The 26,877-nt window shown below is 38.2% G+C and overlaps 1 protein-coding gene across 9 annotated transcripts in view; it reads right to left on the reverse strand.

Annotated features, from left to right (window-relative positions):
* The window catches only part of BBS9 (Bardet-Biedl syndrome 9), a 434,982-nt gene that overhangs the window by 391,576 nt on the left and 16,529 nt on the right, over nucleotides 1-26,877 (reverse strand). For all 9 annotated transcript variants that reach the window (XM_084619984.1, XM_084619986.1, XM_084619982.1 and 6 more), the window contains one exon: nucleotides 5,451-5,625. In XM_084619984.1, coding sequence (XP_084476110.1) covers nucleotides 5,451-5,625 — 175 coding nt within the window. The remainder of the gene's footprint in view (nucleotides 1-5,450; nucleotides 5,626-26,877) is intronic.

Raw genomic sequence — 26,877 nt, forward strand, 5'->3', positions numbered from 1 at the left:
TCCCTCCATAGGGAAAAGTCAAGAGGGAAACTTGTTGATACGGCAACAAGACGTATGCAAATTGGCACCTACAACAACTGCATAGTTAAACCCAAGGACTTGGGATGCAGGCAACCTGTTAATATTTTAACAGATAAGAATTAACTCCTGTTAAAAGGCTAAAGTAGAGGATAGAGGATTTTAACAGAAAGATATGTGTACAGTGTGTTCATTTGTACAGAAGTCAGGGTGGAAGCTGGCACTTGGCAATCACAGGTCTGTATTGTTGGGGTAATGCTACAGTACTAACATGTTTACTTAGCAGCAGCATGTTTGGAAAGTTGAATGGCACAGCTTCATAGCATTGCTTAACTTTTTGGCAGACTTGAACCATTTGTATAACTCTTTTCCTCAATCTTTCATAACATATATATTTTAAAATTTATTACCACTAGCTGTGTTGCTAATCAGTCATCTCCACTGAGCAGACTTTTATTGTGAGCTTGCACAAGCAACGTGGCTGGCTCGATGATATACTGCTTAAATTGACTTCTGCCTGGCTCTGATCACTTTCAAATTTTGAAGGGCTTTTGAATAATAGATTCTTTGGTAGCTGTCTACAATAATGATTCACAAAGGTATGCTGTCACTTATAGGGGAAAAATGAAGCTGTGCTAAATTGTTACTACTCAAAACTAAATACCAAGAGCTGAAGTACTAGGACCCTTGAGATTCACACAATAGTTTCTTGTTGCTTTCTAAAGCGATTCATAGATGCCTACTTCATTCTTAAATAGAACCATGAGGCCAACACATCCATAAGAAAACCCCTTTTATTTAGCCCAGTGATGTGTTGCCTGGAAACTTGAATGCAAAATACTAACATCAGCTAGGGCTGTGAAATTACTACATCTCTTCTGATTCTCCCATTTAAGGTTATTCACAAAATCACTGCTCTCGTTTTTTCCTCATTTCCTTTTCTATACAAAACTCCTCCCTAACCTTTACCTTTGTAGACACTCTTCTCTTTAAGCCTTCTGTACATAACGGCCCTTGAGCTTGTAGCTCCCTTCTTCCTTCCACCAATGAGTGACCCTCTCTTCACTCAACTGCCTCCTTAAGACCACCAATAATACAAATCAGCAATCCTAATACAAACAGCTATCATCCTCTGTACACGACCCAACACTAAAAAAAGCCATCATGCTGCATTCAGATCTAACATTGTTCTGATAATCTGGTGTGTAACATCCTTAAACCATTCTGTTTAATTGTTACTTCCCTGAGGCAGGGACAGTGCTTTCCTCTATAATTTTGTACAGCACCAAGCATATCAATGATACCCAATGAAACAGCAACAACGTATTTTCTCTCTTTCACACATCAATCTTTCACTTTCTTTCTTCACCCATCAATTTCATCTCCCTTTTACTGCCACTTCAGTTCTCACTGAGAAAGCACCTCACTCCAAAGATGATGCCATTCCCCATGAGTCACTCTCCATACTTAAAAGCAATGATCTATACCTCACTACATTATGACAAAATGTACACTATTCCAATCTAGGACATATTCAGACCTCACCAGATTAATGCATGAGTGCCCAAAGCTGAATGACCTCACTACACATTAAGCGGTGGGGACCTTTGTCAGGTTTGGCAGAGAAGGTGAGTTGCCCCTTTAAAGGCAGCTAGAGAGCCAGTGAGTTACCTCCAACACGGAGGTAGCCCCATTCCAGGTCAGCATGGGGACACTGACCCATCCCCCCTGCAAGTGACCAGAAGAGAGGGGGAATATTTATGCCCACATCTGAGCAGTGAAAGCCCTCTTTTCACCTGGTCAGGTTAAGCAGCACCCATCCTCTCATTATTATCCACTGTGGGCATGACATTAGTTGCTCCTTTCTCAGGGGGCTGGGAAGGAATTTTTCCCTTACCACCAGATTGGCCAACATAAGGTAGGTTTTTTCACCTTCGCCCACAGTGGATAGGAGGCTTCAAGGAGAAAAGAACAAAAGGGGAGTTAGGCTATGATGCTGCAAATCATTATGTAAACTTGGGGCAGATATCCAGCGCAGGTACTCTGCAGGGAATTGATAGTGATCAGATTAAACCCTTTCCTAATCCATTTAAAGGAGATATTCTTTTATGGAGTGGAAACAGTGGGAGGGGTGAAGGAATTCATAGATTCATAGATATTTAGGTCAAAAGGGAACATTATGATCATCTAGTCTGACCTCCTGCACAACGCAGGCCACAGAATTTCACCCACCACTCCTGCAAAAAACCTCACACCTTTATCTGTGCTATTGAAGTCCTCAAATCGTAGTTTAAAGACTTCAAGGAGCAGAGAATCCTCCAGCAAGTGACCCATGCTACAGAGGAAGGCGAAAAACCTCCAGGGCCTCTTCCAATCTGCCCTGGATGAAAATTCGTTCCCGACCCCAAATATGGTGATCAGCTAAACCCTGAGCATATGGGCAAGATTCATCAGCCAGATACTACAGAAAATTCTTTCCTGGGTAACTCGGATCCCACCCCATCTAATAGCCCATCACAGGCCACTGAGCCTATTTACCATGAATATTTAATTACCAAAACCATGTTATCCCATCATACCATCTCCTCCATAAACTTATTGAGTTTAATCTTAAAGCCGGATAGATCTTTTGCCCCCACTGCTTCCCTCGGAAGGCTATTCCAAAACTTCACTCCTCTGATGGTTAGAAACCTTCGTCTAATTTCTAGTCCAAATTTCCTGGTGGCCAGTTTATATCCATTTGTTCTTGTGTCCACACTGGTACTGAGCTTCAATAATTCCTCTCCGGTATTTATCCCTCTGATATATTTATAGAGAGCAATCCGATCTCCCCTCAACCTTCTTTTAGTTAAGCTAAACAAGCCAAGCTCCTTGAGTCTCCTTTCATAAGACAAGTTTTCCATTCCTCGGATCATCCTAGTAGCCCTTCTCTGTAACTGTTCCAGTTTGAATTCATCCTTCTTAAACATAGGAGACCAGAACTGCACACAGTATTCCAGGTGAGGTCTCACCAGTGCCTTGTATAACGGTACTAAAACCTCCTTATCCCTACTGGAAATACCTCTCCTGATGCATCCCAAGACCGCATTAGCTTTTTTCACGGCCATATCACATTGGCGGCTCATAGTCATCCTATGATCAACCAATACTCCAAGGTCCTTTTCCTCCTCCGTTACTTCTAATTGATGCGTCCCTAGCTTATAACTAAAATTCTTGTTATTAATCCCTAAATGCATGACCTTACACTTCTCACTATTAAATTTCATCCTATTACTATTACTCCAGTTTACAAGGTCATCCAGATCCTCCTGTAGGATATCCCCGTCCTTCTCTAAATTGGCAATACTTCCCAGCTTTGTATCATCCGCAAACTTTATTAGCACACTCCCACTTTTTGTGCCAAGGTCAATAAAAAGGTCAATAAAAAGATTAAATAAGATCGGTCCCAAAACCGATCCTTGAGGAACTCTACTGGTAACCTCCCTCCAACCTGACAGTTCACCTTTCAGTAGGACCCATCGTAGTCTCCCCTTTAACCAATTCCTTATCCACCTTTAAATTTTCCTATTGATCCCCATCTTATCCAATTTAACTAATAATTCCCCATGTGGCACGGTATCAAATGCCTTACTAAAATCTAGGTAAATTAAACCCACTGGTCACGCAATTACAGACATGAAGGTCACTATCTTACAACAAAAAAAACTTCAAATCCAGACTCCAGCGAGGAACTGCTGAATTGGAATTCATTTGCAAATTGGATACTATTAATTTAGGCTTAAATAGAGACTGGGAGTGGCTAAGTCATTATTCAAGGTAGTCTATTTCCCCTTGTTTTTTTGTTTTTTCCTACCTCCTCCCCCTCCAGATAATCTGGTTAAACTTGGATTTATGCTGGAAATGGCCCACCTTGATTATCATATACATTGTAAGGAGAGTGGTCAGTTTGGATGAGCTATTGCCAGCAGGAGAGTGAGTTTGTGTGGGGGAGGGGGTGAGAAAACCTGGATTTGTGCTGGAAATGGCCCAACTTGATTATCATACACATTGTAAAGAGAGTGGTCACTTTGGATGGGCTATTAGCAGCAGGAGAGTGAGTTTGTGTGTGTGTGGTTTTGTTTGTTTTTGGGGGGGGGGGGGGGCGGAGGGTGAGAAAACCTGGATTTGTGCTGGAAATGGCCCAACTTGATTATCATACACATTGTAAGGAGAGTGATCACTTTAGATAAGCTATTACCAGCAGGAGAGTGGGGTGGGAGGAGGTATTGTTTCGTGGTCTCTGTGTATATAATATCTTCTGCAGTTTCCACAGTATGCATCCGATGAAGTGAGCTGTAGCTCACGAAAGCTTATGCTCAAATAAATTGGTTAGTCTCTAAGGTGCCACAAGTACTCCTTTTCTTTTTGCGAATACAGACTAACACGGCTGTTACTCTGAAACCTAAATCCACTGCGTTTCCTTTGTCTAAAAAATCTGTTACTTTCTCAAAGAAGGAGATCAGGTAGGTTTGGCACGATCTACCTTTTATAAAACCATGTTGTATTTTGTCCCATTTACCATTGACTTCAATGTCCTTAACTACCTTCTCCTTCAAAATTTTTTCCAAGACCTTGCATACTACATATGTCAAATTAACAGGCCTATAATTACCTGGATCACTTTTTTTCCCTCTTAAAAATAGGAACTATGTTAGCAATTCTCCAATCATACGGTACAACCCCTGAGTTTACAGATTCATTAAAAATTCTTGCTAATGGGCTTGCAATTTCAGGTGCCAATTCCTTTAATATTCTTGGATGAAGATTATCTGGGCCCCCCGATTTAGTCCCATTAAGCTGTTTGAGTTTCGCTTCTACCTCAAATATGGTAATGTCTACCTCCAGATCCTCATTCCCATTGGGGAATTGGGGCTCCTATGACTGGTATTGCAGGGAGTCAGCTCCACCTCCTTTATATACCCTTTGATTCTCATTCAAGGGGGGAGGGGACAAAGGTAACAAGGTCCCAGCAATGTCTTAGCTGGGGATCAGTATGAGTAAGGGGAAGGGCTGCCAGCAGCCCCCCCCCCAGATATATGTAAATAATTATGGAATTACCTGCACTGTGCAGTTTTATCTGGCAGGTACTCCCAGACACTTAGTAATAAAGTTGCGGCCTAATTAAACACATCCAGTGTCTCCTGTCGTCCTTCTGGCACACCTGGACAACAACAATTCAAGTCTGAGCTTCAGGTGACAGCACCAAGAAAGGCATCTGTTCTTTCCTCTTTTAAAAAATAGATATGTGGTACAACATGAGTAAAAGCAAATAAAATATTATAGTTATTTATATTTTCATAGGCGGTGCTAATTTTTTTATCTTTAGTATATTCATGTTATATGATGGCAGTCCTAAAAGAAACCACAATTACTTATTTAATATTTATACATACTTGTAGCTCTCAACTTGTTGACAGGAAGAGACTGTAATGAAGGAATCCGTTCGAGAGCTGTAAGTTAACGGACCAGGCAGAAGAAAACTAGGTAGAAATCGGCCAAAAGCATAGCTTTCCTGTTCAAACAACATAAGCATGCCATCCATGGACTGTATGCATATCAAATCTCGACCTGAAAGAAAAGGAAACAAAGCACGGTTAATCACATATTAGATTTTTATGAAAATATACAGGCCTGAATTCTCATTTACACTAAATGTATGTGAATACTAATTTACTATATTGGCAGCATCAAAGGGCTTTAAAGTAGGCATAAATGTAATTTACTCCCACTTTAAGGCTCCTTTACACTGCCAATGACCTTAGAGTAACTGAAAATCAGGCCCAGCTTATTTACAGAAATTAACAATGAAGTTACACTACAGTTAGATATAAACAACGCAGAACAGCTGTGACCCCCACACTAAACAAAGAGGAGGTGAAATACTGGCCCCATTGAAGTCATTTGTAAAACTCTCATTGACTTCAGTGGAGCCAGGATTCCACTCAAAATGTTCAAAGTTGAGGCTGAAACTCCATTAGCATTATTTATATGAGGCTAGTGTTCAAAGGTCCAGTCAGAAACCCATTGTGTCGAGTTCTGTATAAAGTTAAAAGAAGATACAGACCCTGTCCTGAAGAACTTACATGCGAAATAGACTAGATAGACAAAGCATAGGGGAAAGGGAAACAATACATGAGTAACATGATGGGGTGATGGTTGACGTACTTTATGTTAGTTCTACTTTATTTTATTTTTAAATATATATTATAGGGGCAGAGGACGTCACAAGGGGATTAGTTAACAGAGTAAGAGACTATGTAATAAAGAAAGGAAACTGGATAGGAAAAGGAAAAGTGGCAATGAGAACAATGCTGGTAGCAAAGAGATAGCGAAGGAAGGAAGAGCAAACAGTGAATCTTGGCAGAGAGAAGAAAATATCCATAATGCATATAGAGAAAAAGCCACATCCAATGTCTTCACAGGGGTCCAAGCTGTGAAAATCACTCTGCAAATGGAGAATGGGTGGTTCCCACCTGGCTCTACCTCAAGGAGTGCTGCTCTCACCACCCCGGAAAGCTATTTGGCATATGGTACCCCATGAAGTGGGAGAATCCCCCTCCATTTTCAGACAATGCCTGGAAGAAGTTACTCCCTGCTTTAGTGCCCTACACACCATCCCAAACTCTTGCTAGGGAGTGGGGGAAGGAAATTCCTGACAATTCCCAGAAGCACTGCTCATCCTATTCCCCACCTGTTCTTTCCATAAAATAATTTAACCCACAAGTAAACTGATGCGACTTGAAGGACATCTGTACTTTTCATTTAATTGATTTTGCCAGTTTGGCTCACAAACCTATTACTTAAACAGATTTTTTTTAATGTATAAATAATCCTCTAGAACGAAGAAAACTAAACCCTCCAAAAATTGTAAAAACATTATTTGCTAAAACTAGTCAACTGTTTCCTTTCTTACGTAAATAACAATACATTAAGAGAAACCAAAAGATAAAAAAATGAGTTTTCTGATTTGATTAAGTTAATATTCTAATTTAACTGAGGGAACACAATTATTAAAATAAAATAAAATAAAATGACCCTAAGATCAAATTGTTAAATCTATCATGTCATTTCAGGTATTTTAAACGGTCTAAAATAGAAATCATCATGAAAACAATGTTAATATTATAGCGATTACATTTTCCCATTGCTTTTATCCTACCTTTATTTTATATTTTTAAATGAGGATTAAAAAATATTAAGTCTGTAGTGAGGCGTTAAAAATACTTGTCAATACTGAAATCAAGAATTCAGCTACAATAGCAGCAAGATCCTACTGGTCACATGTCGATTTCAATTACATGATATAAATTCAGAGCAATAACTTTGAAGTCAACTGAGATCAGAATCAGGTTGTGGATTTAGCATTACATAAAGGAGAACATTAATTCAAATGTGCACATAGTTTTTAGCACCCATTCATACAAAGAAAGCCACAAAAAAGGGCCCAATCAAACACACACTGAAATCTATGAAAATATTAAAGCCAATTGTGACAAAGTTCCTCCTCTACCTTGGTGGGTCTTGCACTTCTTGGCAGATTTGCTCGCCTTGGAGCTTCTCGGCAGCCCTCAGCTTGGCCGTTTTTCTGAACCCACAGTTCAGGTCTGACCAGGAGTTGGGAGGTTTGGGGGAACCCGGGCTCTCCCTCTACTCCAGGTTCCAGCCCAGGGCCCTGTGGAATGCAGCTGTCTAGAGTGCCTCCTGGAACAGCTGTGCAACAGCTACAACTCCCTGGGCTACTTCCCCAGGGCCTCCTCCCAACACCTTCTTTATTCTCACCATAAGACCTTCCTCCTGGTGTCTGATAATGCTTGTACTCCTCAGTCCTCCAACAGTCCGTGTTCTCACTCTCAGCGCCTCTTGCTCACAGCTCCTCACACGTGCACCATAAACTAAAGTGAGATCCTTTTTAAACCCAGGTGCCCCAATTAGCCTGCCTTAATTGATTCTACCAGCTTCTTGATTGGCTTCAGGTGTTCTAATCAGCCTGTCTGTCTTAACTGTCTCCAGAAGGCTCCTGATTTTTCTGGAACCTTCCCTGTTACCTTACCCAGGGAAAAGGGACCTACTTAACCTGGAGATAATATCTCTGCCTTCTATTACTCTCCTATAGCCATCTGGCCCGACCCTGTCGCACAATGTAAGTAGGTATTGGATCAAGCCCCTATCCTGCAAACATACAAGTAAATAGTGTCATTTATTTCAACAAGACTACGCACATGCAAAGTAATTCACATGTGCAAGTGTCTGTGGGATTATAGCCTATGCATGCAGGATTAAAACAGGATCTTGATTTAAAGAGAAAAAAAAACTACTTCCTCTTTGATGTCCTCCCCTCAGACCCTACTCCTCTAATATAGGGCCTCAGATATAGGCAACAACAACAAAAAAATCATGTCTTTTTCCCACTTAGACAAGTATTGTTATATAAGCTCACAGAGGCAACAGTTCAATATATGGCAACACTGGAGGTAAAATACATATGGAAAAATTATCTCCTTGTATTCTGATTCTTCAGAGAAATTATTAGAGGCATATCAATGGTTATTTAAAAAGAAGCAGAGCATGCTAAGTAGTTAATGGGTTAATAGTTCACCTAAATTACTAATACATTACTACTTGATCTTTGACCTCCTGACTAAAAAAAGAGAATCAGTATTCTCTCCCCCAAGACTTGGATCACTAGGGTAAAAACTCTGAATCTGATGGCAAGTCGTCAGAGGCAGGTAAGGGGAGCAGAAGGTAAATAGCTACACTGGATCCCTTTTTTCCCCCCTTTTGTGACTGCCCATTCTATACTACTCTCAAAATGGTCCCTTCATCCTTCCCACCAAGAAGATCTGTACATAATTCATTCAATTCCCATTAACACTGCTGCACACATTTGATGGGGAGGACATTCAAGAATGAAATACGGTCTTGTTCTTTTCCCAGAGGTTGAGCTCAGTGCTTCTCAACCTCCTAAGAAACAAGGGAACCAAACTGCAGTACTTCATAGGGAAGCACACTGGTGCTACTAGATAGATGGGCACAACTTTTTTTTAAATTAATGTAATTTTAGGGGGGATCATGATAGGATTTCAACCAAATCTGAACTATTGCAATGGCCTATTTACCCTAAATATAGATTTCTAAATAAAAAAAAAAATTTATTCAAGCAGAAGTTCTCTCTTTTCTTATCAGAGGGGTAGCCATATTAGTCTGTATCCACAAAAATAACGAGGAGTCCGGTGGCACCTTAAAGTCTTTAAGGTGCCAACGGACTCCTCATTGTCTCTTTTCTTAAAACCATAAACCTAAGATCTGTCTTATATTTAACACAACATATTTTGGGGGGATGATTTACTAACTGCTGATGCAAAACATATTTGTCTTATACCAACTGTTTTAATAAGGCAGCAACAGCACTCTGGTTTAACAAAATCATAAATCAACATATAGAGAATAATTTTCCTCAACCTTAGAAAAACCCCATATCCCTTATTAAACATGAAACAGAGCAAAATAGTCCATTAATCAAGAGGTCTATGATGGCTTCTAAAGGAAATTTAGCTAAGCTAACAATGAAAACCAATCTTCTCAAGTTAAATCATGCTAGGATCTGTACAGATCACCTATATTTTGTACAAAAGCATCTGTAACATGGAAATCATTAGAGCAATGTTCAAAAGCTCTCAGACTAACATTCTGCCAGCTACTGAAGTAAGCCAAACTAATGCCTTTCTTTACAACTGCAAGCGATAAAGACACAATATATCATACCATTTAAGCTATTGGCTGCAAGGTTCACTGACAACTTCAAGTTGATGATTTGGTCCCATCAGGTTTAATCTATAGTATATTAAAGTTTGTTTTATGTTTCCAAACGGTCGTACTACATTAATCTTTCCTGTTACTTTAGTAGATAAGAGTCACACACCTTTTTAGGAAATGTGAATTCTTTAATTCTGTTAACAGTTTGAAGTCAATGAACAAATGCTTCCTATTAGTAAATTCAATAATTTTAATAGAATTACGGTATGTGTTTAACATGTAAAAGCCTGATAGCATTTTCTAAAAAGTACAATTGTTTTTGAGTTATGAATTTCCTCAGGTTTTCTTACACTGAAACACATGTTTTTTAAATTATAAAGCAGGGTCTATGGCTTCTGTTCAAATCTAGATTTTATTGTTTATAAAATTAGAAACATTTTATATTGTACACATATTATATATGCATACACACACACACCGTATGTGGACAGCCAAGAAGTTTCTTTTGAAATTGTGTATGAAGTGGCTTTATTAAAAAGCCTTTCCAGTTACTTAACCTCTTAAAATACTATTTATATGCCTCAAAAGATCAAACACTTCATTTTATGATTTATTCATAATAATTTGTCACTCATATTCTGAGGTATGTGGTACTCAAAGGGTTAAGTCAACCAAACTGATCACTGATCATAGTTGATAAGCATTTGGTTCATTGTTTAAAGGTCGAGAAGCTCTGAAGCATTAGCCAAGATCAGAGCAGATGATTTCAACAACATAGGATTCAAAATGAAAAATTATATATTAATAAAGTAACATGCAATATTTGAACAAAAAAATCATAACCAAGGTGCTTGAATTCAATTAAAACCTGTTTAATATTAAGGGTCTCACTTAAAATGGAAAAAAAAATTGAAAATTAACACTGACACTATTCTTAACTAATGCTGCTTCAAAGAGAAAATGGCACAATTTAAGCTAAAGACAGTATGGCAGACGATGTTCTTTGTTCTACCTTTTGTCGGTTTAATAAACCAACCAATCATGGTAAATAAAGTACTTTGCACTAGGGTAGCACCTTCCATCCATGGACCTCAAAATGTTCTGCAAACTTTAAAGAATTAAGATACACAACATCCTTGTTATTCAGGTAAGTAGCAATATGCCTATATCCTGGTCCTGTTCTACCTAACTTTGGAGATGGGCAAACTGCAGTGGTCCATCTTTGGAGACAAATAGGGCATTCTGGAATGCCTTGAAACAAATGGCTAACCAGTGGACGATGATATTGATGTACTGGTAGGCTATTAAGCCATCTCCTGTCCACAGCTAAGAATACATTGCTCCCTAGTTGCCCCCTTACACATACACCATCTCTTATAGATCACCATGGTTTACCAATGACCTGCACCAAATGAAAAACGAGATGAGAAGATCAAAGTGTTAATGCCAATAAGCCAGGCTTGTATTCTGCCATAGTCTCAGTATTTGGACAGGTCTCTCAAGAAGAGATTCTAAAACAACTGGGGAAAATCTGTCAAAACATGAGAACTTCACTAGTCATTCCCTTCTTGTTTAGCGAAAACTTAGACTGAAAGCTCTTTGAAACCAGAACTTTCTTCTCATTATGTGTATGGTTTAGCATATCTGACACAAATATCTTGCAACGCCGGCTACAACAGTGCTATGCAAACGCCTGTTCTCACTTTCAGGTGACATTGTAAGTAAGAAGCAGGCATCATTATTTCCTATAAATGGAAACATTGTTTGTCTTAGGAATTGACTGAACAAGGAGGACGACTCAGTGGTGTTGTAGGCTCTAAAGTTTTACATTGTTTTGTTTTTGAGTGCAGTTATGTAAAAAAAAATAAATTCTACATTCGTAAGTTGCACTTTCATGATAAAAAGATTGCACTACAGTACTTCTATGAGGTAAACTGAAAATACTATTTCTTTAATGTTTTTACAGTGCAAATATTTGTAATCAAATATAAAGCAAGCACTGTATACTTCGTATCCTGTGTTATAATTGAAAACGTAGAAAACATCCAAAAATATTTATAATAAAATTTAAATTGGTATTCCATTATTAACAGTGCAATTAAAACTGATTAATCACAATTTTTTTTAATCGTTTGATAGCCCTAGTCTAAAAAAAATGAAAAATCTTCTTAAAAATAAAAACTTGGTTTGGAAACAGTTCAGGTAAAACTGAGATGATGTCAATTGGCAAGGGGAAGAATTTTGAGGAACTCACACGAACTGTTATAACACCTTCAATAAAAGGCATCTGTACACTGTCAAGGTGGTACACAACCTCCAAGTCCAACTGGACTAAAATCTACTCAAGAACTATTAGATAGCAGCAGTGTTTTTTTCATATTTAGCTAGTTGGAAAGCAAGCCCTTCTGTTTTAGATGCTGACCTGACTATTGTTATTCAAGCATTTGTCATCTCAAGATTAGATTCCTGCAATGTGTGCTCTCCCTAAAAGATACAGAAGGCTACTCAAAAATTACAAATAAGTCTGCACTCACTATTCCACCAGCCATATAAAGTGGCCAGACAAAAGCATATTGAACAACTCCTCAACTTTCTACCTTGGTGACCAATCAAATTCCAGGTTCATTTTACATCCTTGATCCTTAACTATAATAACCCCTAAAGAAACTTGTATCAATGCTAGCTCAGACACTCCCGTCATGGAGTTTCCTAAGAATTCTACCATTACCAAGGACAGGATTTGCCCTTCCATGGAAGAAGTTTGGGGCTGAAGTCTCTACTGGAGGCTAGGTGCTTCTACACCAGCCCCAGTGCCCTCAGGCGTTGATCTCAGCCACAAAAGACTTCTCCACCAATTGCACCCTACAGGGGAAAAAGGAATAATGTGAACTTTTAAGCAGAGCCCATATGTGCTGCAATTAGGAATTCAGTTGCATTACTGTAAGTGGGATTGTTGGGGTGATGGTGCATGTAATGCTAAGATCATGCTAAGATCCCCAGCATCTCGGGGGTTGCCATTTCCATGAGAAAAGTAGGAGCTACATGTATACAGGCTCCCCGACACAGAAATCTCAGAGACAATCAGCTTGTGACTCTTAGTTTGATCAGGTCCTTCCAACTGCCTGTCTGCATAGGCATCAACTGCAGTATGAACATTTATTTCCTCTCCTTTCCTTTTGAACTTTTCTCAGCGAACATCCTATAGGTATCCAAGAACAGAAAATACTTATTCTTTATTTTAGAATTAAATAAAGAGGGGACAATCAACTTGGCTGAAACACAGTTAATTCCAAGGGTTTGGTGGGTAGGTGTTTCAAATTAAAAAAAAAAAAAACTATTTACATATATTTGCAATAATAAAAGAAACCAAAATACACAAAAGTTGGAGAAAAGACTGCATGCTCACACAGTATCTCTCCCAAAGCTCTAGAAGCCGGATAGCACAATGTCACACTAAGAACCACTCACTATGATCTCTTGTACTATCTCCCCCAGTGAGAGGGCAGAAACTTTTCAAGCACTTATTTAATATTTCTCCTCTGTCTTACTGGCTTATTACAAAAGCATTTTTCAGGAAACACTATAGGATAAACTAGGACAATCCTATTTTTTTTTATTCGGTGCTCTGTGCTCCTATCTTGGCTTATTCCTGGTCAGGGGAGTAGAAACTCCATGAGTTTCAATCACTGAATGTCCTTTCTATTCTTCCATCTGTGGGGAGGGAAAGGAGAATTTGCATCCCCAGCTTCCCACAAATGCGGCATAGGTTTCAGCCCCTAAGCTCAAGGATCTCAAGGGTTCACTGGAATCATGGGCTGTCTCCATAGAGACATTTTCTTGCCTTCTCTCCCTTTTCCCTTGGCTGCCCCTTGACAACATCACTGTGCTCCCTGGGTGTCCTCTTACCATCACTGTCCCTGAGACCTTCCACAATATGGAGGGGGAAAGAAACAGAAGTTAGTCCAAACTCAGTTTGCATAACCACACTGCTCAGTTTTAACTTCCTAAAAATCAGTATGCACAAAGAGAAAAAACATAGTAGGTAGAGCATCTTATTTCTGTCCACCTTGTCAGCTAACTCTGGCTCAATATTTATACTTTGCATTAAATGCTGCCCTCAGTTATCCCCATGAAGCTTCACTGAAATCAGCAGGGCTGCACAGAATTTGGCCTACTTCTTAAGAAGACTGTTATACAGGTGTCTGAGCTACTGTCTTAGGCATCAGACACGCATGGACCAAAACATTCCAATGAGGTATGGTAACTGCAAAAATAAACCTGGTTTCAAGTGATCAGAATCCAGAGAAATATGTGTTTACACCATATTAATAGTTTTGTTGTCTTTTCTTGTATTTGAATGATAACACAAGATTTTTTTTAAAAAAGCAGATAACTATTTAAAACCAAACAAAGGATATGCAGGAAGGTGGGGGACACTGGTACAAAATTATATAAATACACACACACACCCCTAGGTAAATATTTTTTTTAAGTTTATTAGATTACAATACAAATGAAATCAGCCTGTTGATGTACTATAATTCTGTTGTTTAAAATACTATAAAAGTTGCCCCGAAGATCACAGAAATAAGAGATAGAAAAGACGTTAGATAATATGGTCCATCCCCTTACTACAGCAGAAGTCTTTTCTCTATAGTACACATTCTAACGTTTTGTACTTCATATTCTCCTACCATTTTAAAGGAAGGCATTTATTTCTATTTCTGGCTATGCCGTCACAGCTGTGAAAGAGCAATATTTCTTTGTTGTGAATAATGGGGGGCTTTTTCCACAAGCACCTAAAGAGATTTTTTGCTATATCCTTTAACTAACGAATACCCTAAGTTTTGTTTTTAATTATTTCTGTTTCTGTGACAACACTTTAAAAACCACACACAGACACACTACAGGCAGCAGTAATACTGTAAAGACGCTGATTCAGTTACTTTAATAGATTAAAAATAGGTGTCTGCACAGTTGTTCGTCCACATTTTTAGGGCAAGTCAGAAGTAGCAATAAGTTTTGATCTCACACAAATGATGAGATCTAAAATGTATGTTTACCATAATCTGTTAAATCATAAAAATAATAGATCACTAAGAGTGGAAATAAGATTCACAGAATACTCTTGTAATAGATAAATAGATACGTATAACAGTGATTGGGGGATATTATATTTATCCTCACGGTTCACAAATGAACCCCTTCACACAAACACCATTGTTGAAACACGTCTTGTTAGTAGAGTAATATAACAGGTTGAAAGCCACATAATATTTACGACAAGGTGCTTAGAGTCTTCAGGGATCTTCAATGCACGTAGAATAGCAGGTAACCTGTATTTGTTAAAAAAGCAGTAAAAGATATTTAGTCCATATAGGGCTTGATCCAGCAACGAGTCAATGGCAAAACTCCCATTGACTTCAGTGATGCAGCCTCAAGTTCTAAAGCAACTAAGCTTTTTGTTGGTCCTCCTTGCATCATCTATATTATTCACTTCAAGTTTAGTTAAAATGCAAATTTACAATAGTCTGTTATATGACAAACTCCAATTATGAAAACTACTACAAGTAAAACAAAATGAAAAGTTCATACAAAATTAGATATTCTTCATATTCCAACTTTTTATAGTTCATTTTGTTTCCTTTGGCCATTTGTTTTTAATGTGTAACCAGTGAATGGGTTTTTTATGTTTCACTTAAAAAAAAGCAGTCTTCCAAAAGCTCAGCCAGAAATGTCCATTTCAAAAAGCTTACTGCAGCCAGTTGGCTTTGCCAGTGACATATTTATAAAGTGAAAATGTAACCCATAGTGTTCTCTACAGATCAGATGGAATCACTTAGTGAACTCTACATAGTTTCACCAGCCTCAAGAGGAATGTCCCTCAGCCAGCAAGTGTTACTTTAAGTATTAGTCCAGCTACTACTGTTTTGTAGTTTGTTATTCTAGCGTGAAACGAATATATTTGTGTCACAGGTTTTTTTTTTTTTTTTCTAAAAACATAATTTAATTTTAATGAAAATCCAATATAAGGGACAGGTGGTAGCTCTTTGAAACAAACCTGTAATTAAAGCTATTTTGGATCTGGAGTTCTTCTTGTATGTGAATGATTTCCTGTGCTCTCAGCCTTCCCCGTGGCACCAAAGCATTTTCATAAAAATAAATACATTATGTAATCACAAGGACTGAGCACCATGTGACAATCCGTAAGAAAACCTGCAGCATCAAATGGGATAAATTATAAATCAGAATAAGCTTCATAAAGTTATAGCTTTTTGGTGAGCAACAGATCAGATAACTCCACAACTCTTTAAAGAATGCTAATCAAAAGTGTCAGTCAAAAGCTCACTACAAGCAAGACAAAAGAATGGTATATTCAAAGTAAAAGGAAAGAGCAGTTGCCATTTTCACATAGTAATAGTTCATTTTCTTCACAGCTAATACTGAATCTAAGGGCTTAAAGAGTGCTTCCCTTAAGCATCACAAGCCTTAATTTACACAGGAAAAGGCAGACCATGAACCAATGCAAAAGTAACTATGGCCTTACTTTCCCACACAGACTGGAAGAGAAGGCAGTCACCTGCTCTGGCATGGGGAAATGGGTTTTTTTTAGCACTGAGTTCTTAAAACAAACTATGCCTAGTAAAAAACAAATCTTAGGTTACTTCCCCAACCCAAACCAGGAAACACATGTCCATGAGCATTCAGAAAGAATACTAAACAAGACTAGCTTGGTGGTTTAATGGCAGCACAGTGCACTGCCATAAAGGGGATCGGAGTTCAGGACTTCAGCTGGGTTTCTTCATTCCAGGCAGACAGAAGTTGAGAGCATTACTGAGGCAGTGCTCTGACCACATAGGAGGAGGGAAGGAAAAATGCCTTACGCCACTCACCAGCAATCCCCCTGGATGATGCAAGGAGCATCGTACACAGGCTCCTGCGGGACCTAGGTTAAGTCCACTTCTGCTAGGAGCACAGGTTACTACAACATGAGCCCCTGAAGCAGGAAGGGAATGAAAATGAGGAGCTGATGGGATTTAAGAAAAAACTCAACCCAGGAAAAACAGATACTGAGGAAATTAATGTATTGAACTAACATTTTTAATTATTTTCTAGTTTTTGCCTGCTACTATGGAATTGGAACTTGAATTAGTTGAATCTTCATAAATCCCAACAAGGGACAAATGTTGGTTCTGCAACAGGTCAGCCTATTCATTAGCAGACAGGAAAAGACTACTAGTCAGGTTAAATGTGCTCGAAGTATCTGAATGCAATACAGGCAATCAGAGTCAATCTCCAGCTTTGAGGAAAGGGTGTCTGCTGGAAGAATCCCTACATTTGGCATTCTACAGCCATGAGAAAAGCGAAACATCCACTGATCTAAATAGGTATTAGTTATTATTTGTTTATGGTAGCCCTCACAAGAGGCTAAGCATTTTTCAGACATTCAAGAAGAGACAGTCTCTGCCTGGCAAAGCACACACTCTCAGAAAAGACATTCAGATTGGCAGAGGTCATAAGACGAACATCAAATACGGATTTTATTTTTTTTTAATACACGTCAAACCAGATTCACTGTACACAGCATAATAAAAGCACGTCTATAGAAGTGACTTAAACATGATCAAGGGAGAGAGTTTACATATAGCTGTGGTTCTCCTCACCACTGCCTGAGACTACAGCCTTCCTTGACTGTAGGTGGCTCACAAACCTCTTGTAGAAGTCAATTTTCTAGATAAGGTCCTCCCTCTTTATGGAGTGGGACACAATTACGATTTTCTGAGCTCAGCTGGCTTTATAAATAGAAATCTAATTTGGGGCACTTAATATATAAGTGTATGAAGACAGCATTGAGTGAGGTTTGGGGGGGTTGTTGCATATTTGACCAGGCCATCAAGGGAATTTGTTCACAAAAGGTTACAAAAGGAATTTTAAAACTACATATTCTTTCATGTTTCTTCATCTTTAAAACCCAAAAGACACATACACTTAGAATTGTAAACTGAGAGATTGGAGCAGAGTGAACTCAGCTGACGTTCCTTTCCCTCTTCCCAGAAGGAGAAGTGCGCAGCTCAAAGACAGGATCCGTTATCATCTCCTGTCCCTCTTCGCCAGCAAGTAGCAGATCTCCACTTTCTCAGAAGGTGGGAAGTCTGATGAACCCAATGTACCTCGTGTGCCATTTTGCAATAGTTTTGCTGAGGAACAACTATTAAAAAGAAATATTTCACCTAGCTGTTTCTGTGACCCATAGACTCTTCAATGCCAACTAGAAAAAAGGATTACAATAATATCCTGATATGTACATTCTGGTTCATCAAAGATTTTCATATGATGTCTAAATTAAAATGCTAGTCGTTCTTCAGTATTGTTGTGAAATGAATGTACAGATACTATGTATGTTTCCTGAAAATGTTTTGAAGTCTGTACAAAGACAGAGTTGACATATATGTTTTCTGACAAATAATAATAATGTTTAGTCACTTGTCTCTCTGGTACATAAATTAAGCCTTGTAAGTTAACACAATGGAGAATCATTCCATACTAAATCAATAGGGAGATGTGAAATCTACAGGGAGACAGCACAGAATAATAAGAGACAGAAGAATAAGCTACAGGGAGATGCAACAAGAAGGCAAAAGTCACCACTTTATCATGCACCTAGGAAGTAAATGGGCAATACGTTTACATTCATGAAAACACGATCTCAAATCAGCCTTGGCTGAAATGCTGCAGAGGATATTTGGGGTGAGATCAACATATTTAGACTGGAGGTGATCCTGCTAAGTTAAGTCTAGTCTCCAGAAAACATGTTATAATTTTGTTTTATATGTAACTTGTTTCCATTATCCTTACTCATTCTCACTCAAATCTTTGATAATAAACTTATGGTTGTTTTCACTATAAATGTATCTCAGTGTTGTGATATTAAACAAGGTGCTAATCCTGAGTTGACTCATACAAACTAGCGTGTACATGTCCTCCTGCAGACAGCTGACCTGGTACTTCTGAGAGTGTTCAGTGGAAAGGGGGCTGACCACTACAGGGGAACGCTTCAAAGGGGCTCAAGGAGTGAGTACATCTATTGTTAACCTGCAAGGCAAAGTAAGGGCTGTTTAGTGGGATCTGAGATCTGAACACCCACATAAGAACAAGCAAGTCTCCCTCTTGCTGGAGTCAAGGGAGTAACAGGGTGACTCACAGTCCAAGGTTCTCTAAGAAACATCACAGTTTTGAATACAGATTCATTGACAAATTCTTCTAAAGGAGTATTGTCCCCTGTGGGTATAGTGAAAGCAGAACTCTTTAAAAGGCAGTTTGTAATGCATTCTCTCACAGTTGTAATGGGGGGAAAAAAGCGACACCTTTAATTAAAGTGATTTAAGTTGAGCCTGAATATCACTTTAAAGGAATTTTGAATATCCAAACCAAGACATTTGTGATTAGAAACAAATCATACAATGTGATTAGACAGAGATAAAACTGAGGGAACAGGTAATCAATACAGACACTTTCACATCTAGGTCAGTTGTTCAATTATAGCCCAGGATAGTAATAACCAACAGAATGGAGTAACAGCTGCTTGCTGGCTAAATATTAAAGGAGTTGGTGGATTATGTCTTTATCACAATCACCATCATCACTATTCATTACCTTTTTGGTAGTCTGACTGGTCATGATTTAATGGGCAACGAACAATTTTTTACCTTGTCCCTCCAGAATGGGGTAGAAGCACCCTGCAAATAACCATATGATATTATTGTAGTCCAGCGTTGCAAAGGTCTGTTTGCCCATGCATGTATGACAGTAATTATTTTGACAGATCAGTAAGATGTCATGGGGTTTTTTCATTATCAATCGAATTAGGTGGCAAATGAGTACATTTTATGTCTGGATAGCTAAATTTTCATGGCAATTTTTCAAGGCTGTTTAACCCTACTGTACCTTATCCTACTCCCCTGTTTTTTGTAGCTTTCATTCACTAAATCATGCTCACAATCAGACTACAAGCTTTCTAGGGCAGAGACCATGTCATGTCATCTTCTTTCCTTTGCAAACACCTGGCATATTTTTGGGCACTATAAAAATGATAATTACTTATCACTGTCAATGTAACTCTTTGCCTATAGACCAACAGAACACTTCAACATCCAGCTCTTTCAATCCAGCACATTTTCAGAAGTACTAAACGTATAATTTAGAAAAAAGGCCCTAGTAGCATAACAAAGAGAAAACAAACAACACATTGAAAAATAAAAATTTGAAGTCATATCCAACATTAATCTACAAATGTTCTTTTTAAGACTCCAACAGTCAATAGTGAATAAATATTTTAAAAGATTCATGATACCTAAGCCACATGACTTTGAGTAGTGGGACTGGCAAAACGCATGTACTTGCAACCTATTTAATATTTATTCCCACAAAAGGGCCAAAAGCCAGTTAGCAGCCACAATAAATGAAGTAGTCTACGCTTCAAATTCTGCTGTTGTGATCATCCAACATCAGCATTTTTCACCAACTCTTTTGAGGTTCTATATCAAATTCTAACCCAGCTATACTCATTTAGGTAAACAATCATCACCAGATTTTCATAACAGTATGTCCATCAGTTTGCTTCATGCACCCTATTATTCAGCTAAATGGATCACCCATTTGATCCATTCTTAAAATCTGAAGTCAGCACTTCGCTCCACACACTGACAGTGAAATAAAGCTGTTTAAAACCATAACCTTTTTTCCCCCCAAGGCTTAGCTGCCTAACATTTCTACATACCAAACTAATTAAGTCACCTAGTAACTCTACCTAAACATTGTTTAATCTCTAGTTTATCTCATCACTACTTAATTTAAAAGCAATGTAAAAAATTATCTACTTTATTTAAAAATCCCCAGCCAAGGATAGCATTTTAATTTAAACCGTGAAATAGCTTCATGTTCTGGTTTCCATTAATACTGGAAGTTAAATACGCAAATACTCCACTAATAATAATATATATTAAATGTGTATTGGAACTGAATAAGGGTGTGTCAGCACTGGATCAAGCATTTTTCTTTCAACGATTAATTTATTCTTATCTGATATTATTATTTGTATTATTGTAGCCCCAGACATGGACCAAGACCCCATTGTACTAGGTACTGTATTAACACAGAACAAAAAAGACAATCCCTGCCCCAAGAAACTTACAATCTAAGTATAAGAGACAACAGATGGATACAGACAGAGTGATAGGAGAATAGAAGGATACAATGAGACAATATAGGTCAGCATGGTATGCTGTGGATTCACACCAGCAGCCTATCCATTGTCAAGTTGTTTGTAAGCATCAGAGCAGAGGAAAGTTTTGAGAACATATTTGAAGGAGGATAACGAGTTAGTTTTGCAGATGGTTATGGGGAGCTCCTCTCAAGCGTGAAGCACAGCATGGGAGAGAACACAAAAGGTGCTTGTTTGATAATTTAACAAGTTGGCCACTGAGGCTGGAGTCATGGACTGATCGGAGACAGGAGTCCACCCTCGGATACTGAATGAGAGATGACTGGTAGGTTGAAAGTGAATACAAATACATATGTCTGATACAATAGAGAAGAGCAAGCCAGTGGTGCGAAGCAAAAAGAGAGGTGATTTGATCGAAGCAACAGGCTAAGAAAATTCTCTTTGCAGTAGCATTCTGAATGGATGAGTGAGGCAAGACTGCATTTGCCAAGGTCAGAGAAAAGACTGTTGCAGTAGTAGACATGCAAGATTACGAGAGCCTGGATGAGAGTTATAGCTGAATGGATGGATTGGAAAGACTGTATTTGAGAGTGATGCAGAAAAATCTGCAAGGTTTAGACATAACCTGGATGTGAGGAACTTGCACACGGCCTACGTGAAGAATGAGAAGACTCCCAGGGATCAACATTTTGAGGTTGTGGATGCTTGTTATAAAAAGTTTTTGCAATAGTCAGGAGTTAGGGCGATAGGAAATTCTCTGGTTTCAGAGTAACAGCCATGTTAGTCTGTCTTTGCAAAAAGAAAAGGAGTACTTGTGGCACCTCAAAGACTAACCAATTTATTTGAGCATGAGCTTTCGTGAGCTACAGCTCACTTCATCGGATGCATACCGCCACGGTATGCATCCGATGAAGTGAGCTGTAGCTCACGAAAGCTCATGCTCAAATAAATTGGTTAGTCTCTGAGGTGCCACAAGTACTCCTTTTCTTTTTAGGAAATTCTCTGGTTTTGGTCTACCAGGTTTTATTTTTATTAAAATATTTTCCCCAAAGTAAACACTCATTTCGCAACCAAAAATGGCAGTGTTATATCAGTATCAGCTGCTCTACCTCCATCAATGGAAAAACTGCATGAGGCCCAAACAAGAAGAAATATAAAACAGGTCTCTTACAACCACGTCCTACCTTGCAATTTTTGAGTCCCTCAAGTCCCTGGTGGTCCAGTGATGGGCCCAACACAGTGTCATTATGGTCAGTAGTCTGCCAGGATGGGGTGTCCAAAATTCCCAGTTGCCACCCACACTGGCCTTAAGACAATTTATTTTTAACAAGATTTTTTCAAACAATATACAGACACATTCAGACAGATGCCACAATCAGCAGCAATCTGAACATGTGTAGCATTATGAGAGTTTTCCTCAAGGCCCTGGGTGACCCAGACGTGCTTTCATTTTTGCTTTTTTAGTTCCAAGAACTCCTCTCCCTAGTGTCCCCATAATCTTTAATATCTAGAAGCTGTATATTTTTGTCTTCGTTTTACAAAGTTGTCCCATTCTGAGCGTATGCTAAGGTCACTTATTGACACTCACCCTCCAATTAAACTTTGAAATAAACATTAATCAAGAATAGAATTCTGCGTTCAGCTCCTAAAAAATCACACAAGCCATAAAACAAGCAAGCCATGTCATAGAATCATAGAATATTAGGGTTGGAAGGGACCTCAGGAGGTCATCTAGTCCAACCCCCTGCTCAAAGCAGGACCGATCCCCGACTAAATCATCCCAGCCAGGGCTTTGTCAATCCCGACTTTAAAAACTTCTAGGAAAGGAGATTCCACCACCTCCCTAGGTAACGCATTCCAGTGTTTCACCACCCTCAGAATGAAAAAGTTTTTCCTAATATCCAACCATCTACACGTCTACATGTACAGTGCTGCAGCTGTACTGATACAGCTGCGTTGCTGCAACATGTCTGGTGAAGACGCTCTATGATGACAGGAGAGAGTTCTCCTGTCAGCATAAAAAATACATCACCCCTACAAGTGGCACAAGCTATGTCAGCAGTAGCTCTCCCGCCAAAATAGCGCTGTTACGCTAGTGCTTATGTCGGTGTAACTTATGTCGCTCAGGGGGATGGAATATTCAAAACCCCGAGCAACATAAGATTCCACAACATAGGCAGTAGTGAAGACATAACCTCAGTGACCAAAAAGAATCACTCCACTATCTCCTCCAAAATATGCACTTTTTTGGTAGGTTAGCTGGCCAAAACACCTCAAGACCACAAAATAATCCTAGACTGGAGTACAACCATCAGAAAGTATCACTGCTTAAAAAAGAAGATGCATCAGTACTGTGAGAGAAGCACCATCATGAACCATGGTTTGATAACCACCAGTTTAAAAAAAAAAAAATCTAGACGGCTGTGACATATTTAATAAAAAAGTACTACAGAGCCCAAGGATAGTCACTGATGAGTACTAAAAGAATTAAAAGATGTACTGCTATCTTTACAAACCTACTTTTGATGGTCCTTTGAGGATGGATAAGCTCTCAGATATTTAGAAAAGAGAAAAAGTGACTGTTTTATATGGGGGGGGGAGGGGGCAACCCACAGAATTACAGCAAATCTGATGCTTGCTAAATTGCAAAACACAGATAAACAGGAAATGAATTTGTAAAAAATAAGGTGATATACGAAAGGTATGAAGTAATCAAACACTAATCATGCCGAAGTAACTATTTCTTTGCAAGGTAACAATATACTGGATAAAGGAAATATAGTGGACAGCATCTCTAAACTTTAGTAAGACATTTGATATGATCTTGCACAACTGTCTCACAGAAACTGAAGAATGAAGAAGGTTGACTACGCTATTGCACCAGAGAGAAGAATCTGGGGATTAGAGTAGAATGATGAATTAAATATGAGTCAACAATATAATGATGTCACCAAAAAGACAGATGCTATATTGGGTCATATTAGTAGACATATCCTATTAAAAACAAATGAGACAATTGTTCTTCTGGGCACTTGTTCGGCCTTGACCTGAGTACTCAAACAGCTAGAACCCTGTAGGCAAACTGTACACTAATAATGTACCCTTCACATTAGCAATGTACACCAACTGTTCACATTTGGGCACAATATTTTTAAATAAAAATTACAAAGCAGTACACAGTTACATACTAAATTTATGAAAGGTTTGGAAAATAAGACCAATGAGGAAAGGGTAAAATAATTTGACTTTCATTCTAGAGATAAGAGAAACAAATGGGCCTTAAATTATTTTAAAATATGAAAAACATCTATGATAAAGACATAGGAATAATTTATTTTCATTAGTCATTGAGGGTTGTCAGATCAAAGGTCCATCTTTCAACAGTTGCCAATGCCAGGTTCCCCAGAGGGAATGAACAGAATAGGTAATCATCAAGTGATCCATCCCGTCATCCATTCCCAACTTCTGGCAAACAGAGGCTAGGGACACCATCCCTGTCCATCTTGGCTAATAGCCATTGACGGACCTATCCTCTATGAAATTATCTAGTTCTTTTTAATGGGACACTTTGGGATTAACATTAGTATAAAATACCCTATAATAACAATCAGACAGCAAAAAAATGCTGCATCATTCCAAGGAATGCTTTTAAAGTGAATTTACTACTTGTGAGAGGTACCAGACTGATAGCCATGCAAAGTGATATCTGTTTCTATACAGAACAGGACCAGCATTGAACTCATGAGAATGCAGAGTTGTGGAGGTTATATGAGGAATGTTTCCCATCCATCCCCACTGAGCAGCTGTCATGGCAAGCTAACTCCTTTTCTGGATAGTTTGACCTAACACAAAGTCAGAATGTAGGATTTTCAAGGGTATATATGTTCAGCACAAAAGCCCAGGATCATACTGTTCTGGATAGGATCTGAAAACAAACACACAAGCTCATGGATTCCTAGACTCAATTTTACACATTTCCTTGTACATTGTATTTATCAAGCTTATACTTAGTCTGTTTTCATTATTACCACTCCAATTAATAGCAGCTGAAATGAATGATGGCTCTAATTATATAGTCAGCTGGGATAAAATCCTGGCCCAATGAACTCCATTTGAGTTTTGCCACTGGCTTCAACAGGGCCAAAATTTTACCCATCACCTAAAATAAAAAAGGAGAGGGGGAACTGTTTGGAAAGAGTGAGGATCTTCCTCTTCCTTCCTGCAGTGAGGATCTTCCTTAATTATTTTCCCCATCACATGCTCAACTTACAGAAAAGATTATATCATCATTATTCAAAGAGAAAACACACCACTAATAGCCTTTCAAAGTTATGTTATATGGGGAGGCATTCAGGAGCAGAGATTGGTAGATTTATCCTTTGAACAAAATTCACAAAAGAATGAGTATACGAATAATCTTTCTTTATACAGAAGCAATTTAAAAGGAAGGTAATAGTTAAACACCCTGCTTCTTAAGAGAACTAGCCGATAAATCAATGTCCAAATTTATATCACTGCTCTATTTAAACATAGCTATAAGAATCATTTAACCTTACAGCATAAAAGTCAGTTGATAATTTTTTTTCTGACTAGCACCTAATAAAATTCATTCTTGCAGAATTGTGGAAAAGTTAAGTACAGTCCACCCTTCTCATAAAGTTTCCTGTTACAAGGTAGCATGGTTTACACATATGTTGTATTTTATTATTTAAAAAATTCCTCCTTATAGCACCCTCTTTGTTGTAACACTCAAATATACTTTGCCTCTAGGCCAGGACTATAATAAAAGTAAAATGAATTCAGACAATTTGCTGAGAAAAGCTAGGTAGAGGGAGGGAGTAGTGGATTTTAAATTTTTGCCTTCTTTTTTTGCTTGTAATTTTTTCATGCTATAATTTTTAATATTCTTTCTTTAAAACACTTTGTTTTTATTATTTCCTTTTATTTATGCAGGACCTGTGGAATAACTTCCAACAAATCTGTGCAGTTCTGAAAGCCATTTTATGATCTGGGAACCCTAATTTCAAAAATCAGTACACACTTGATCACTAGGAGACTGAACTTTACAGAAAGAAAAGGAGTACTTGTGGCACCTTAGAGACTAACAAATTTATTTGAGCATAAACTTTCGTAAGCATATGCTCAAATAAATTTGTTAGTCTCTAAGGTGTCACAAGTACTCCTTTTCTTTTTGCCGATGCAGACTAACACGGCTGCTACTCTGAAACTTGAACTTTACAGAGACTTTATCAACTTATTTCAAGAAGCTAAAGGAAGCAAGCTGAATTCACTGATCATTTTAAATCCAGTTAGTACAAACACATTTTGTGCAACTAAATAAAAATGGAGTATAAACATTTTTCAGTGAAAATAAAGACATTATGCATAGAATTAATATATAAAACAACTTCAAATATACTTTATGTACACAGAGAAAATGAGCTCTATCTTATGTGTCAACAATTCCCACTAGTGGGGCATGAGCTATCAATGCATTATCTATTTAGTCCTTAGAATCAAGGCAACATTAAACTTTTATAATCTTTTTTTTTAAATTCATGAAGTATTCAAGATGTTCATATATGCAGCTCAACGTATCATTTTTTCCCCTCAGCAAAAATCATAAAACTCATCTGACACTTGGGAAATGTTGCTTCCTATTATGGCATATGGCCATTGCCACATTTCATAGGCACTTTAGATAGAGACCTAGGAGTCAGGCAATTAGGAATCACTTTGGAAGGCACAGGATCTCAGTATCCAGTTCTTCATTATTACATTCTCACTACATTTTTAGTTTATAAATGTATTGGCTGTTTTCCTGATTACTATTTGCTCTGGCACAT

This window comes from Lepidochelys olivacea (assembly GCF_965140295.1).
Source record: "Lepidochelys olivacea isolate rLepOli2 genome assembly, chromosome: 2".
In the NCBI taxonomy this organism is placed as follows: domain Eukaryota; kingdom Metazoa; phylum Chordata; order Testudines; family Cheloniidae; genus Lepidochelys; species Lepidochelys olivacea.